Consider the following 17,837-nt stretch of genomic DNA (forward strand, 5'->3'; position numbering starts at 1 on the left):
ACCAACTGAGGCACCCTCCCACGTTTTTTTCCACCTTTTAAAATACAGATATATAGTATCACTTAAATTTTTTTTAAAGTAAACTCTACCCCAACTCTATGTGGGCTCAAACTCACGATCTAGAGGTCAAGTCGCATGCTCTCCTGACTGAGCCGGCCAGGTGCCCCGAGCATCCCTCCTTACAGCTGCACACAATACTAACGTGAGCTTCTCACTCCTGGGTTGCTCACTGCGGTACTTACATGTGAGGAAAAATAAAATTCTATCCTGTCTAATCCACTGCTATTTTGGGCTTTCTGTAACTCACAGTCAAATTGATTCTTATTATTATAGCGATGTTTATTCATTTCTTAATGAATCATACTACTCTTTACATATTAATGTTTATCTGTATCATATATGTGTTACAACAATTTCCCCCAGTTTTTCATTTACCTTTATCTTTGTTTATGGTGCCCTTTGCCAAACAGGATTTAAGTATTTTTAGTCTGGCCTTGATGTAACAATAAGAAGGGTCTTCCCTTCCTAGGGAATGATACAAGTAATTTTCTTTTGCTTTCTTCAAGTATTTCCGAAGGGTTAGCCCAGTGTTCCGAAAGAACTACTGAAGGTTTCTCTCTCCACATGGTAGCCAGTGTGATCTTGAAAACTTAAATTAGGCTAAGTCACCCCACTATGTAAGCCCTGCAATAGTTCCCACCGTACCTGGTTAGACCCACTAACCAGGTCTGGCTGGGCCCGCCTCTCTGACTTTCCTCCCCTAGCTCACTACCTGCAAGTCACACCAGCCTTCTTTCTGTTCCCTGAACAGGCTGAATTTGTTTGGCTTCCCTGGCCTGCCTTGCTCTTCCTATTCAGGCAGGCCTCTCTGCAAATGCTGCCTTCCAGAGAGCCTGCCCAGGCTCTGGGCAACTCCATCTAAAGGCAACCTCCCTCCCTCCACCCACCCCCCACAGCCTTCCTCTCCTTGCTCCTACATAGCAGTAACTAGACGAAGGACCTGTTTCAGAGTGCCAACTCTACGATGAGAGGGCTTTTCTGCTTAGACTAGTTCTGGCAACACTGAATAGTTAAGAATAAAAGAACGAATGAATCTATCGTTTCTCCAAGTGATTTGAAATATCTTTAGAGGCGCCTGGCTGGCTCAGTCAGAAGAGCACACAACTCTTGATCTTGGGGTCATGAGTTTGAGCCCCATGTTGGGTATAGAGATTACTTAAAAAAAAAAAAAAGAAGAAAGAAATGATATTTTTTATCACACATTAAATTCTCAATTAATGTGTTTCTGGTCATTTTGTCCCTCTGATCTAGTTACTGGCTACATGGTTTTGATTAGTGTAGCTTAGTAAAAATTAGTCTCATTTTCAAAATTAGAGAAAATTTTTCAAGGAAAAAAAAAGCCCTACTGAATTTGAATGGGAATTGCAGCAAATGTCTAGATTTTAGATAGAAGTGATGTATCTGCAATACCAAGTCTTCCCTCTGAGGGACAAGGGTCTTCTCCACGATCAGGTCATCTTCCTTGTCCTAGGAAAGCTGAGGAGTCACTGGCTGTCACCAGGCCTCCAGGGCACTTTGGTGCACTTCCTCAGGCCTTTTGTTTGCTCCAAGTTAGCAAGGTTTTCACTTATACTCAATCTTTTTGGTAGAACAAATCCTGGCACATACTGCACTGCTATCCTTATAGCGAGTTGCAAACTTAAAAATTATCTTAAGAAGAACTGATACAGTTTATATTAAAACTTAAGAACAAAGCATATTTCTCTGTATGTTCATGTCTCTTGATGTCCTTCAATATAGTTTAACAGTTTTCTTCATATTTCTTGTTAAAGTTAATTTCTAGGATTTTATGATTTACATTGTGATATAATGTGAATGACAGTGAATAACATTCTGTATATTTATTTTGTTTCTAGCCATCTTTCTGCTGTTTCTAAGAGCTTTCCAGTTGATTATTTTCTTTTCTCAGGCTGATAAAGGTAGATTTCCCTTTCTTTATTACATATACAAGTGCTTACAACAGTGTCTGAAACACAGTGGGTGCCCAATAAACACTGGCAATTATGTTCTATTCTCTTAGCTAACTGAACTGACTAGCAGTTCCAAAACAAAACAGTGGTGATAGTCTTATATTTGATTTTTTGGTAATGCTTCTATGTATTTCACTATTAAAAACATGCTAAGGACTGTTCTCAAATATGGGGTTTAAAAAAATCATTCTTCTAGTACTATTCTTTAATCTTAAATCAAGAATAGATATTTGATTTTATTACATCTTTTCCCATTTAAAGATATCATATGGTGAGTTATATTAATAAAGCTCTTAATATGGAACCATCCCTGCATTTCTGGAACAATCTCACTTGGTTATAGTTTTCTTTTTTTTTTTTTTTTCAGATTTTTTTTTAATTTTAGAGAGAGACCAATATTGAGCGGGCGAGGGGGGGTAGAGAAAGAGAATCTCAAGCAGACTCCCTGCTGAGCACAGAGTCCCATGTGGGGCTCAATCTCATGATCCAAAGATCATGACCTGAGCCGAAATCAAGATTCAGACACTCAACCAACTGAGCCACCCAGGCGCTCCATCACTTGGTCATAGTTTCTATTTGCTGGTATTTTATTTAGAGAATTTAAAACCTATATTAAGTTAGAAGGATCTGTATTTTTCTTTTTTAGTGTTATCTCTGTCACATTTTGGTATCAGCATTATGTTGGCTTTATACAAACGTATATAAAACCATCTTTTCTTGTCTGTGCTCTGGGACTTATTTCAGATGGCACAGAAAAATTTTATTCTAAAGGACTTTATTCTAAATGCTTGAAAGAATTTGCCCATAAACTTTTTGGGCATGCTGCTTTTCTGAGGAGTAGCTTTCTGATTACTTTGTCATTTTTTCCCTGTGGTTACTGATCCATGTAATCTCCTATATTTTCATAAGTCACGAGGTGTTATGTATAGGCAAAATCCCTTTCATTACATCACCTTACCACTATATTCCTCTACAAAGCAATAAGTAGCCATGCATTCACTTACGGTGGGGTCGGTCCAGAGAGAGCATCTTGAACACTCCTGGCAAGGGGCTCCCGGTGAGCGAGGATGCTGGCAGAAATGGTCATATCCACTGATAGATACTCGACAGAGGTAGCACATTTGGGCACCACAGCGGCAAGACATGCGGTTGCAGCCTTCAGATTTGATGAGGCCAGTCCCACACTTGTGGCATTTTCTAATGCGGGCTGCGGTCATTTTTTCTTCACTGAGAAAAGAACACATGAATGGAGACAGCAGGGAAGAAGACAAGGAAAGAAAAGTACTCTGGGCACTAAGTACGTCTTCCCAAGGGTGACTGCCTAAGCCCTTTTGGTGACATCTCGAGAGTGAAAAGAACCTATGCTTTGGAGCTGAGAACTACATTCAGTTCATTAGTTGTATGACCGTGGATAAAGTACTCAACTGCTTGGAGACTCAGTTCCCTCATTTTTAAATGAGACCCAACTTTTTTCATCATTTTTTTTTTTAAAGATTTTATTTATTTATTTGACAGAGATAGAGACAGCCAGCGAGAGAGGGAACACAAGCAGGGGGAGTGGGAGAGGAAGAAGCAGGCTCCTAGCGGAGGAGCCTGACGTGGGGCTCGATCCCATAACGCCGGGATCACGCCCTGAGCCGAAGGCAGACGCTTAACCCCTGTGCCACCCAGGCGCCCCATTTTCATCATTTTTTTAAAAAAAGATTTTATTTACTTATTTGAGAAAGAGAGCATGAGCAAGAGAGCACAAGCAGAGGGATCAGCAGAGGGAGAGGGAGAAGCAGATTCCCCACTGAGCAGGGAGCCCCACGCAGGGCTCAATCCCAGGACCTTGGGACCACAACCCAAACCAAAGGCAGCTGTCCAACTGACTGCGCCACCCAGGCGAACCTCTTCATCAAGCTTTGAGGATTATTACAGATAAGATAGAAAGTACCCTGGCACAGTGCCTGACACCTACCACTCAGAAAATTATTATTCTGTTTGTTAAAGGAGTCCCTGAAGGCTTAAAACGGAGACAAAAAAAACTCAGGGTCTTCCTTAAGAATGTGTTTAGTATACAAAAAGCTGGCTAATAAAGAGCCAGTAAGCCTAAACCTTAGTTACGTATACACTTTGGATTTTACCCATTTTTTTTTTTTAAGAGGTGGGGGGAAGAGGGGAGGCTGGGAAGAGGGAGAGAGAGAATCCCAAGCAGGCTCCACGTCCAGTGTGGAGCCTGATGCAGGGCTCGATCTCACGACCCTGAGGTCATGTCCTGAGCCAAAATCAAGAGCTGGACGCTTAACTAAGCCACCCAGGTGCCCCACCCCCACCTTGGATTTTAAATACTTAGTGTGGAGTGGGGAGACACAGCTGGGGACAATCCAACAGCCAGTTTGTAACTTTTTCCTGTTGGCAGTCCCCACCTCCATGTCAAAATCCCACATTCCCAGACTCCCTTTTAGTGACGGTATTGGCTTGCCCTTAAGGAGGAGTTGGCCCTGGCCAATGGAAAGCTTGTAGGAAAGCTACTTGTTTCCAGAAGCACTTTAACTGATATGGAGGGGCAGATGACTAGAGCCAAAATGACACATCTTGGCTCTTTACCAAGAGCTGGCACTGCTGAATTAGTTTCTTCTGTAGCGCACTGTTCTTAACTCTAAAATAATACTTGCTACCCTGGCCTATAACTGTGTGTGTCTTCCTCTACTAAGCGAGTTCCTTGAAGGTGTCAAAAAGCATGCCTATGGAGACTAGGGAAGGCAGGAATGACCCCAAAGGTGGAGAAGCACTGAAACTGGGACTTAACTCAGTGCTCTGAGCACTTCTCTTCTTTCCAGGCAGGAACCCAGAGTGGTGGCCAGAGAAGTGCTTCCCTGTAAAGACTCTCAACAGTCTGGGGATGAGTTCTGACCTGCAGGCTCTTCCCTCACACTGAGAAACAGCTTCTTCCTCCCACGGCTCCCAGGGTTTCTGCTAAGTAAGGGAAGCCAGGTGAGTCTAAGGTCAGCCAAGTGTTTTTAATTACTGATATTTAGAAGACTGTTGTAGTTTGCTTCTTAGAAGCTAGATCATGTGCTTAAAAATAGAAAAATGAACTAGGAAAATTGGCTGCTATTCATTTAGGTCTAACTTTTGAATGGCCCAAAATGCAGGAAGGCTCTGGCTTGAAAAGAATTTAAACCCAGTTCAAGTTACAGAAGAACAAATGAGTTCTAAGTTTTGCTGAATAGGAAACATCATCAAGGAGACAACGTTTAAATAAAGTGAATTTGTTATTGTCAACTTAGTAATATAGCACACATGTTCATGATTCGGTTATCAGCAACTGTGAAGACACTTCTCAATACTCCCTGTTAAGACTTAAAAGGTTCTGATGCAAAAGTTTCCAATATGAAAACCTGTGTTCAAGACACAACTGCAGTTTTCTATAGCACAAGGTTTCTGTGAAAGAGCATCTTCAAGACTGATGTGTGGCTTTAAGCTGTCATGCTCTGGGGGCCTGGGGCTGGCTTTTTCCCTGGGTAGCTGCTATGGCTATAGTGTGGGAGAGAAGTGGATGAAAAGAACCAAGGTTGGGGCGCCTGGGTGCCCCAATCAGTGAAGTGTCCAATTCTTGCTCTTGGCTCAGGTCTCGATCTCATAGTCATGAGTTTGAGCCTTGCACTGGGCTCCATGCCCAGCATGGAGCCTGCTTAAAAAAAAACACCAAGGTTACGGAGTCCTTTCCTAAAGGCTTGGGCAGAGGGTGAATTTACTTGCTCGTTCCACCAAGCTGTCAGTCACCAAAGTAATAACGGATATGGGAAGGGAGAAAAGGCACTCCTAGATGAATGGAGCAATATGTAGAGTGCCCACCACTCAACATTGCTCTGAAGTTCACACAGATGTTCAACAGTACATGAATATCCACTCAAGGCCTCATTTCTGCACTCATACGACGAGTACTAGGCAGGGCCAGAATGACTCTGTACCAAAAAAAGACAGCTTTCATGGACTGTGGTGACCACCTATCCAGTTAACAAAAAGTGCAAAATGGGATGAGGAGAAATCAGTTGATTCTTTTGGGAGAAAACTGAATTGGGAACTAGATTCTAAACTAGGCAGGAAACAAACAGCCCACAGGATGTGTTTCTGGGCAGGACAGGAAGAGAAGCCTGAGCTGCAGCTGTGTCTCCTGACCTTGTGTTCAAACAGGAAGGTTCAGTCCTTCCCCTACATAACCACTCTAGACCTTAGAGCTCCATGAGTATTTGTTCTCACCACTTTTAAGTATGTTGGGAATTTCTGTTTGGGAGCACTCTTCATTTTTTGTGGCATACACTATTCAAAAAGTTAGATGGCTTTCCTTTGTGAATGTTTTTGTTTTTTTGTTTTTTTTTTTTTTACTGTGGTAAAACGCACATAAAAATTCCGTTTTAGGGACGCCTGGGTGGCTCAGTCAGTTAAGTCTCTGCCTTCAGCTCAGATCATGATCCCAGGGTTCTGGGATCAAGTCCCGCATCGGGCTCCCTGCTCAGCGGGAAGCCTGCTTCTCCCTCTCCCTGCGGCTCCCCCTGCTTCTGCTCTCTTGCTGTCAAATCACTGCTATCTAGTTCTAGAACATTTTTATCATCCTCAAAGAAAACTCCACACCTATTAAGCAGTCACTCTCCATGCTCCCCTTTCCGCCGCAACCCCTAATGTGCCTTCTGTCTCTAATGGACTTGTCTATTCTTTACACAGGCAATCATCCACATGCCTATGGACCTTTCATATAAATGGAACCACATGATCTGTGGCATCCTGGGTCTGGTCCCTCTCACTGAGCAGGTCTCCGAGGTTCGTCTGTGCTGTAGGATGGACCTTCATTTTCTTTTTATGGCTGAATAATATGCCATTCTGCGGGATACTGAACTTTGTTTACCCTTCATCAGTTGAAGGACACCTGGGTTGTTTCCTTCTTTGGTTACTGTGAATAGTGCTGCTAGGAACATTCATGTACAAGTTTTTGTTGGAATACCTGCCTCATCTCATAGCAGTTATTATGCTGTATTTTATGATTCAGCAACAGTAAACAGCTTATAATCCCCTGTGTGTACCCTGCTGTTTCCTATTTTTTCACACTTGGCAACTGGCAGAGAGCCAGGGAGTAAGGACTACATGGTGGGGAAAGGAAGTGAAGGCCTTGGAGGACCCCCTCTCTACAGAAATACCAGATTCCTCTGACATCTTTGAGATCGGTGCCACAGTCAAAGACTTCAAAGGCGCAGTAGCGCTGATTCTCAACACATCTCCTTTTACTTGTTTTACCTGTACGGAGAGTGGGTCTTGGAGAACATTACTGTACTGTATGTTCTGTTTGGAGAATGTGCATTACCATAAGCCTCACTGGGGGCTGACCCCACCTGCAGCTGCTGTTCCAGACGTCTTTTTACCAGGGCAAATAAACACAGCCTCTGGCAACTGTATGCAGCTTCTGATCTGGAACATGCTTTCTCTGTCCAATACACAGAGAACACCAGAAGCAGGTGACAAGGACCTTGATCATCTATCGTCCAAAAGGGCAATACGCTGGTCTACTATTAAAATAACATGCAGATAGAACCGGGGTGCATAAAAGTAGCAGGTACTCTAGATACAGTAATATGGTATATGCATGCCAGAAGATGGGAGATAAATCCCTTGGAAATACAGAGATCTGTAATCTCTCTGATGCTCCGGTGGTGTGGAGGTCACGCGTGTGTATGAGGCTACTCCATCCAAAGTTGAGCACGTTACTGTATCTTCTATCCCCTACCACGAAGAAAGAAGTGAGACATTTGGGAGGCCTTTCTGGATTTTGTTATTAACATATAATCACACTTGGATGTGCCAATCTGTTCCATTTACTGCTGATACGAAAGGCTGCCAGGTTTAATTAGGGCCCAGATCAAGACCCTGAATGATGCTGGTGGCAGGAACTGACAGGACAATCAGGATGGAGGTTCTGCTTCCAAAAGTAACCAACTCTTCTCCTGCTGAGAAACATCTCCTGACCCGTGACCAAGTCTTGGAGTAGTCCAAACGGCTGACCACGGGGCATGGAGAACCGGTTTATAGAGCTGGCCAATACTCCATCTCCAACTGTGAGTATAATACATATAACTTGAAGGAGTCCTAAATGCAAGAAGTCACCCGTTTAAGTGCTTGTGTCATGTCTGTAAATCAGGGCCTTCTGCTTCAACCAACCAACCAACCAACCAACCAACCAACCATGAATGTTTATGGGAGATTTCGGTGCCAAGAATCATTCTGGGCACTTGGGCAGTTTCATCTTCATAATATGTAGATGCAAGTATGCTCTGTACTTAACAGATGAAGAAAAACTGAGGCAAAGAATGACTAAAAAATTTGTTCAAGGTTCTTAACTACAGCTATCCATAGAGATCACTCAATAAATCTGTACTGACTTTATCAGTAAGACATCCTTCTTAGGGGCAGAACAAAGGCTCAGGGGGCAACAAAAGAAAACCTCTGCTTCTCCTAATCCAAACCAGATATAACTTGTCCACAGTAACAAGAGCAAATTTTTTGGGGCAATGGCTCATGAACTGGCTGAAAGACAACTCCAAACGACAAATTTAGAGTGTTCTTGCAATAGCTCAAGTGCTGGACTAAGTATATTGCCTGACAAGATGAATACTTTGAAGAAAGAGTAATTTTGGACATGGCCATCACTTTAAGGCCATGCCACTGGGCAGCTGGTGGCCACTCTAAATCATAAAGGCTGGCTGCTAGGGGTAAGCCTAGATTTGAGGAAGTAACGCTAGACTTTTCTAGTTGGAGTGGCATGTGTGATTACTACGTATGTCATTGATTGTTGCCATAAACTTAATCACATCCACAAGGTCCCTTCGCCATGTCAGGTAAAGATATTCACAGGTTCTGGGGATTAGGCCATTCTGCCCACCACAGTCTGCCCTCCGGCCTCCAGATTCATACCCACCCTACACCCCTACAGTCATCTCAGCCCAGGACCCAAAGGTCTCAATCACCATGGTGTCAGCTCTGAGTCCCAAATGTCACCATCTAAATCAAGTACAGGTGAAGACTCTGGATATGACCCATTCTGGGACATTCTTCCTCTCCAAAAAGGGAGAAAATGGAAAGAAAAAAAGGAGCCATCACTTATAATCAATTTAGAAATCCAGCTGGGCAAACTCCCTCAGATTTCAGATCTGAGAATCCTCTGTGGTCATGGTGCTACTGAGCACACCTTCCTTTTCTCAAGAAAGGTAGCATGTTTGCAGCCGAGCAATTTTTAGTCAACCTGCTTCCTTTCTCTAGAGTTCTGGGCATCTGGTGGACTTCTTTCCTTCCACACACACTGTATGTCTCAGTCCAAGCTGGCAGTGTTTCTGTTGACACGAGCATTCTCATCCACACCTGGTGCCTAGACAAGCCCATCTCTACTTTCAGGCTTCTCCTGAGATGGCTGAGGGGTGATGCCTGAGTTTCCTAGAGGCTCCCTCGTCTGACTGAAGGGATCTGAAGTGTTCCCCCCCTTGACCTCCTCGCTTTACATGACCGAAGACTTTGACATCTGGAACACATCCTTGGTCTTCTAAGAGAATGCTTTTCCTGACAGCTTAAGTCTTAATTTTGGAGTCTTTTGTCACCTGGACGGGATGGCAGTTTCAGAAACAACCAAATCCTGTTTCTGCTGGAAACAATCTCTCCTTCCGCTCGCACTTTCCTCTCGCCAGCGCTCAGCCCACAAGTTTTCTCAGCTACATGTCCAGACCCATCACCTACACCTTCTGCTTTCTGCACGACTGCAGACGAACCAGCTAAGCTTCCTGCCACCAAAACGAGAACACGCTCTGCGCTTACTTCTGAGGCCTCATCGGCAGACCTTTACGGCCACAGCTCCACGAGCAGTCTGTTCGTGGGGATTCTAGTATTCTCCAAGGCAATTTTGGCTTTGCCCATAATGCTCCTCACTTGCTTCTGAGCCCTCAAGGGGAAGGTTTTTAAAATCCCTACTTCCACTAGTTCAAGGCAATCTAGGATTTTTCTACCATGCTTTCCAAAATTGCTCCACCCTTTACCCAATTCCAAACCTACTTCCACATTTCTAGGTATTTGTTACAGCAGCACCCCACTTCTGGCCCCCAAATCTGTGTTAGTTTCCTACTGCTGCTGTAGCACACCACAATTTTATTAGCTTAATGTAATACAAGTGACCTACCTAATCTGTAGGTCAGAAATCCAACACAGGTCTCCACAGAGAAGAATCAAGGTGTCATTGGGCTATGTCACCTACTCTGGGGGAGAGACTCTGTTTGCTACTCCTGCAGGCTGTCAGCAGAATTCATTCTTTGGGGCTGTGGGACTGAGATCCCCATTTTCTTACTGGCTGGCAACTGAAGGTTGCTCCTTGTTTCTAGAAACGGCCACATTCCATGGCTCACAGCCTTCTTCCTCCATCTCCAAAGCCAGCAGCAAGAGGTGGAGTCCTCACATCATTCTGGGTCTGCCCATCACTACACCTCTATCTGACCACAGAAAGGCTCTCTGCTTCTAAGGAGTCATGTGATTAGACTGGGCTCACCTCGATAATCCAGGATCATCTGTCCACCTCAAGGGCCATAACCTTAATCACATCTGGAAAGCCCCTTTGGCCATATAAGGTAACAGGCTCACAGGTTCCAGAGATTAGGGCAGGGACATCTTTGGGGGTCATTAGTCTGCCTACCAAATTTGTGGCAAAGAACAGTCGGGAAACCATTTGCTTAGATTTAAAACCCTGCTATGCCACTTACTACCTGTAGGATCAGGTGCAAGTTTCTTGGGCTCTATGCCTGTTGTATCGTTTTGTAAAACGAGGATAATCGTACCTACTTGTGGTGCACACTGGAAGACTGTTAACTGCCCCTAATAGTCACTTCCCACTTCATTCTCTTAGTAACAAAACCTACTTCTCACTCTTCGAATTTAAGCTGGACATAAAATCACCCAGCTAGAGATTACATATGGTGTCTGCCTTGAAGCTAGGTTGTGGCCACATGACTCAGTCTAGACCAATAGGGTAGGAGAAGTCATACACACACATATACACGCATGCACGCACCCTGCTTACAACTTAAAAGGTGCCTGGCTGGCAGCTTGTCTCTTTCTCCGTTTCTATGGGCTGGAGTGTAAATGTGGCTACAGTGCAGTCACCATCATGTAGATGGGAACACCACCTCAGGGAATGGTGAAGCAATGTGATAAAGGAACCTGGTCTCTGAATGACCTCATGGGAAAGCTCTGCCTGGTAAGGCTGGGCTATTATAGGAGAAAGAAATGGGCTTCTGTATTATTTAAGCCAACGTATTTAATGAGTTAATATTTGTAAAGTGCTTAGCCACACAGGGAGTGCTAAACAGTAATGGTGCTTATTATTACTGATTGCATTATTCTGCATTCTGGAGGCTATAATTCTGCTTAATGTCTCAGGCCACCAGTATCCTTTAGGAAACATGGATATAAGCAACATTAGTGCAATCTAATCTAGTTAAAATGTGTGATTTGCTTATTCGTTCAGATCATAAGGAGAAGAGGAACTAACATTTACTGAATTCGCAAATGCCAGGCACTGACTGTATCATATATGACTCCAGGCCCTGCTCTATGAGGCCAAAGAGACAAGGAAACAGAGGGGGTTAGGGTCACTTCCTGAGGTCACTCTAGATCGGGGTTGCCCGAGAACTTGTCCTTCCCACAACATTCACTGTTTCCTTGGCCAAACAGCAGGCTAACAGGGGAGCTAAGAACCAGTCACAAGCCCTGAATGAGGTTACTCACATGGAGGTTCGGTACTTGATGTCATCTTTCTCTGCCAGCTCTTCACAGGTGAGGCCATTGTGCTCTTTCCAGAGTCCCTGACACTTCCTACAGGTTTCCTGGGGATAGAGGAGAGACACAAAAACAGCTCCTGGTGAGGAGACATCATACAATTTTTTGTTCAACAATAAGAAATGCGGAACAGGCTTCATGTGGCTTGAGTTTTTTCTGACGATGGCTCTCCCCTTCAGCAGGGATATTTCTAAAGACAGCTCTCAAGAGAAAAGATAAGAATCATGAGAAGCAAGCATGGGGGAAAATGTGTTCTCCTTAGGGCAAAAAAAAAAAAAAAGCGTTGCCACATCACCCAATTGGTAAAAGGCCATCTGAAATACCAGGAGCCACCTGAAAAAAACCCACAAAATACAGCAGACAGACATATGATCTTGAGTTTTTCTTTTTTAAAGATTTTATTTATCCATTTGAAAGAGAGCGCAAGCAGAGGGAGAGGGAGAAGCCGACTCCCCACTAAGCACAGAGCCCTACGTGGGGCTCGATCCTAGGACCCTGAGATCATCACCTGAGCTGAAGGCAGACGCTTAACTGAGTGAGCTATCCAGGCGTCCCTGATCTTGGGTTTTTAAAAATGAAATATTGTAAGCCACTTGAGGGCAGGCTCTGTTTGGATCTCATTATTTTCTGTCATCTCCGTGCCCAGTGTTGGTCAGGCATAGATTTCATCTGTTGAACTGAAGAATGGTCTAGATTAGGATCACTAGGGGTCCTTATAGGAGACACCCCCGAGTCATCCCTTACTCATAAACACAGATATCAACCTAAGCAGCTTAACCTCATTTATAAACATAAATTTTTAAAAAGATTTATTTATTTGAGAGAGAGAGAGAGAGGGAGAGAAAGAGAGCAGGTGGGCGCATGAGAAGGAGGGAGAGAGGGAGAGAAAAACTCAAGCAGACTCCTTGCCAAGCCTGACATGGGGCTTGATCTCATGACCTGAGATCAGGACTTGAGCTGAAACCAAGCGTTGGACGTTTAACCAACTGTGCCACCCAGGTGGCACATCTATAAAGATGAATTAAAAAAAATTACTATTTATTCCAGAAGCTTTCCTACTTTACAAAATTTATGTGTGTCAGGAACTATTTCACATCTATAACAAGAATTTAAAGAAACATTAACCCAGTTAAATTTCCGTAAGTGGAAATTACAACCTTAATAAGTACAATGAAGGAAAAGTTGGGTGTTGTCAGCTTTAACCGGGAACCTGATCTAGTTTGGGGAGGGGAACGGTGAAGGCTTGAGGAAGTGGAGTCTGAGTTCTGAAAGATGAGTCAAAGATAGCGAAAGGAGACTAGCATTCCAGACAGAGGAAAAGAAAGAGAATACTCTGGCAGACGAAGCTGGGCAAGTCTGGTTCCTGCACTGGACTGCAAAGTGAAAACAGGCCTGGTAAAGCCTGCAGGGACCAGACAACGTGGATGCGACCATCAGTCTGGCCTTTGTCTTAAGAGTGCCAGGAAGGCCTCAAGAGGCATCAAGCATGGAAGCACCATGATCAGGTATGTGGTTTAAAAGATCACTGTGTGTGGACAACAGCCTGGAGGGAGCAAAGAATGGACATGCCAAAGACAGTCAGGAAGCTGGTAAAGTCACCCAGTACAGAGACTGAGAAGGCGCAGACCAGGGAGGTAGGTGAGGGCAAGAAGGAAGGTTCAATGACTGGAGAGAAACTCAGGAAGGTGTCAAGGATGGGATTTCTTGGTTTCCGGTTCGTGCAACCCAAGACACAGATGGAGCTTGGCAACAGTGGAAAAAGTTTGGCCTGTCCACCTGTGGGACAGCACTGGCGATGTCTGGCAGTGAGCTTGGTTATCATTGTTTAGCATTTGGGAGTGGCCGGATTAGGGGTCGCCGGGAGACGTACTAGATTATATCCTGACGTCAATTCTAGAAACACTCCCATTGGTGTACTTGCCACTTATTGAACTTTCTCTACATATACTACTGAGATGACTCAGCAAGGCACAGGATGGTATGTACGGTATAGACGCTACCATTTCTACAGAACAAAGGTGGCGGTGGTGGTGGTGGAGGAGAATACGGTGACCTATAAAGCCAACCTGAAAGGTTACCTAAGAAACTGGTAGTGCTGATTGTCCTGAGTGGCTGGAAGGCACGGGTGAGACTTCTTACTGCAGACTTTTTTCATCTTTTGAATCTTATACTATATAAATGTACTATCTAATTAAAAAATAAATAACATTATAGAGAAGTGAAGCAGACTGCTTGGGGAGCTGAGAACCCGAGCAATCCTTTGGTGGATGTTGTAAACAGGCTTCGATCAGTGGAATGAGGTGGGTAAGGGTAGAGATGAGCCGATTAGGAATCTGGCATTACACACCACTGCTTCCAAGGGATGTGATGTTCTTTGGTCCCCTACCTACTTTCCCCGCCAGCGAACAGAGGCTGTATCAGTAGTGACTTAATTATTACACACCAAAATGTAAAGCAGTCCCACACTTGTTTTTAAAAGACTTTTGTGCTTGACTATTCTGGGAAACTGGAGGATAAACAACAGCTGGAGAATAGATGAGCTGGTATCTGGATCCTAACCTTTAAACAATACTAACCTAGCCACCCACCAGGAATAACAGCTTGACAACAATGCACAGCATTTAGACAGTGCTTTTTTAGCGTTTCTGGTGATGCAGTTATTAATTCATGGGACCTTCTTCATAAGGAAGAATCCATTTTCAAAGCGACACAGGATCTGTGACAGCAAGATGGCCTGGCCAAATGGAGTCAGTTGTGAGCAAGAGGTCAGAGGACGCTACCACTGACTTCTAAAATCACAGCAGTTCTCTGGCAAATCCAGGGGTGGATTTTCAGCCATGGTGTTTCTCACTGAAGGGCCCAGGGGTCTCAGAGAATAAAACGGAAATGTCTTTTGAGGAGACTAACCAGCTAAACACTGAAACCCATAATTAAAATAAGGCAGGAGAATAGCAATCTGGGTAAATTTAACATTTGGAGCTTTCTGTGTTGTTCCTTTAAAACGTACCCTTCTCTTGTAGACACCGTATTTCTCTGAATTGTAATTCTCTCAAGTACAGCTAGGCTTTGTTCCTCGACTCAACAAATGCTTAAACAACATTAGGCAGAAGAAACGTTCTTGAACATTTCTAACACAAAGATAATTACATTCTTCAAAGTGAGGTTAATGAGAAGGTCCCAAGGACCATTTTGGACGGCAGAGTACACTCTGCATGCAGCTTCAAAACACCCAGCACAAGCATATCCCGGCTATCAGATGTGATCAGCACAAGGACTGCTGTGGGTCTGGGTTCCTCATGGCAAAAGAGATTTCTGGTTAAGTTTTATGCTGCCCCTTCAGTCCTCAAGATGCTTCAAGGTGTTTGGACTACTCACTGAGGTCTCAGCTTTGCAATGTAAAGAAAACACACCATAGCCTCCCTTCACCCACTTTCTGCTGCTTAAATACTGTTTTATGGGCAAGGCAGAAGATTAAGCTCGGTTTCAGATGACCCTGTCAGAGAGCTGAGAGTTCTTCATTAAACAGCTTCCTCAAAGACCAGCGAACACCACCCTGGTCATCACCTTGTCTACGCATAGCTGAGCTTCCTGTGCTGGAAAAGAACCCAAGAGAAGATGAAACCAAGAGTCCAAGTCACCAGACTTTGTCCTCCTTGCTCGCCACCCCTCCAGGCCTACTCTGAAGTCGCTTGGCTCTCTGTGCACCCTGCATCTTACCTGCTGGACTTTCAGCCTTGTCTAGGAAGCGGAACATAGAAACTGCTCACTTATTTTTAAATGGCTCCTCTAGAGAAACTTCTAGATCCACTCTTCACCGTAGAGAAGTTGATGACCTAGATATGGGGCATGAGCTGCGGCTGATTCAAACAGAATCTCCGAAGCTCAAGCGCTCTGCTTTGCCATCTCAGGCACTCCAAAAACGGTGGCGTTGTAAAATCCCCAAACCCTTAAATCAAAAGATGAGGCCCGGGTACCTATCTCTTCACAAATGCTTAGCAAACTCCAGGAGCCACAAGGCCATGCGCATTCAGACCACACATGTCTCTGAGTTGTCAAGGTCACTGTTTCTTCCCCATCTCCAGGTCCAAATGACACATGGACACCAACTTAGTCCAGCAAGAGACTGATTTCAAGACAGGAAAAAAGACCAGGAGACCGATGCTGGAACCCTTGAGAATCAATAAAACTGGGCAAACTTAAAGTTCAGCAGAATCAGGGCCTTTCCTTCCTTTAAGGAAATCCAAGAACTTCTATTTTTCCCAGGGTAAGGGTGCACACAATCTCTTAAGGAAGTCATGTAAGTGAGGAGCCCACATGGAACACAGTGGAGTTAAGTGTAACGTAACAAAGACAGCAAAGAAGAGGGGGAGGAGCTAAGTCAGACAAGAGTTCTTTGAGGAGTTGGCATCTTCATGGGACTGAATAAAACAAATATCACGAGTGATGAGAACACCCGGGCAACCAACACAGTACTCCTCCCATCAGGACTGAGATCTCTTTGGGAAGTGCCTCCCCAGCTACAACAGCCACCAGAGCCAAGTATCAAAAATGTGGAACCAGATTGCCAAACATCTCAACAATGAAATGAACATACACTTAATGTCATATGCTGTGTGAGATGCTGGGGATAGCAATAAGCAAGTTTGGGGCAGCTGGGTGGCTCAGTCATTAAGCGTCTGCCTTCAGCCCAGGGCGTGATCCCAGGGTCCTGGGATCGAGCCCCACATCGGGCTCCCTGCTCTGCTGGGAGCCTGCTTCTTTGTCTCCCACTCCCCCTGCTTGTGTTCCCTCTCTCGCTGGCTGTCTCTCTCTGTGTCAAATAAATAAATAAAATCTTAAAAAAAAAAAAAAAGCAATAAGCAAGTTAGACTCAGTTTCTATTTTTTCTTTCTTTTTTTCTTTTTTAAAGTAAGCCCTATGCCCAATGTGGGGCTCGAACTCACAGTCCTGAGATTAAGAGTCACGTGCTCTACTGAGCTAGCCATGCACCCCACTACCTTTTTTCCCCCAAAAGATTTTATTTGAAAGAGAGAGACAGAGAGGGAGGGAGGGATCATATGAGTGAAGGGGGGGAGGAGCAGAGGGAGAGGGACAAGCCCTGATGCAGGGCTTGATCCCATGACTGAGATCACGATCTGAGCCAAAACCAAGACTCAGACGCTCAACTGACTGAGCCACCCAGGCGCCCCCGCTCTCTGTAATACCCCCTTCAAGTGTATGTTTCAGTGAAGAAGAGAAATATGAAACAAACAGGACACAGCTACAACAGCAAGGGGAACATTTCAGACGAATAGCACTAAGTGCTGTTAGGGGTAAAACAGCAGTTACATTAGCTTGGAGACCAAGAAAGCTTTTTTGAGGATGTGACAGGAAAGCAGAGCCCTGAAGGGTGTGCAAAGTTAGCCAGCTATGGGGGAAAGGTGTTCCAGGCAGAGGGAAGAGGGTGTGAAGGCTTTGAAGCAGGAGAGGACCTGTCTCATTGGAGGAGCACAGAGGAAGTTGGTTTGGCTGGAGCTCAAGGGGCAGCGCTTGGAGTGGCCCGTGAATCCTGCTTCCTGCCACTTCCTGCTGCAGGCACTAAGGCTGGAAGGAAGAGTCTGGAAAGCCAGGGCGTGGGTGGGAAATGCAATGATCTGATTTACATTTACAAAGATGTTGCTGTTTGCGCAAGCAGAGAATGGCTCCTGATGGTAGAGACTAGATTGTAGGACCTTACAGCAATCTCCTCACTAAAATTCGGGCCAAGTAAATAACTCCTAGGGGAACAAGCCCTAGAGTCTGGATTTGATTCTTGGCCAGACTTTCTTCATAGCCCTCCACCAACAAGGCTATGACCTAATTCCTGAACCAGGCTGTGCCAACACTGAGCCTGGCAGGGGTAAGGCCGGCCTGTGACTGGGGAAATGGCAATGGGCCTATCTTTTCTTGTTAGGAATAAGAGAACCACTTTTCCAACATGGGTTC

The 17,837-nt window shown here is 44.6% G+C and overlaps 1 protein-coding gene across 5 annotated transcripts in view; it reads right to left on the bottom strand.

Moving 5' to 3' along the window:
- RNF216 (ring finger protein 216) overlaps nt 1-17,837 on the bottom strand; it is a 141,956-nt gene that overhangs the window by 12,064 nt on the left and 112,055 nt on the right. For all 5 annotated transcript variants that reach the window (XM_040634735.1, XM_040634737.1, XM_040634736.1 and 2 more), the window contains exons 14-15: nt 11,823-11,920; nt 3,035-3,257 (exon numbers count right to left, since the gene is read on the bottom strand). In XM_040634735.1, coding sequence (XP_040490669.1) covers nt 3,035-3,257; nt 11,823-11,920 — 321 coding nt within the window. The remainder of the gene's footprint in view (nt 1-3,034; nt 3,258-11,822; nt 11,921-17,837) is intronic.

This window comes from Ursus maritimus, unplaced genomic scaffold (genome assembly GCF_017311325.1).
Source record: "Ursus maritimus isolate PB19 unplaced genomic scaffold, ASM1731132v1 scaffold_2, whole genome shotgun sequence".
Classification (NCBI taxonomy): domain Eukaryota; kingdom Metazoa; phylum Chordata; class Mammalia; order Carnivora; family Ursidae; genus Ursus; species Ursus maritimus.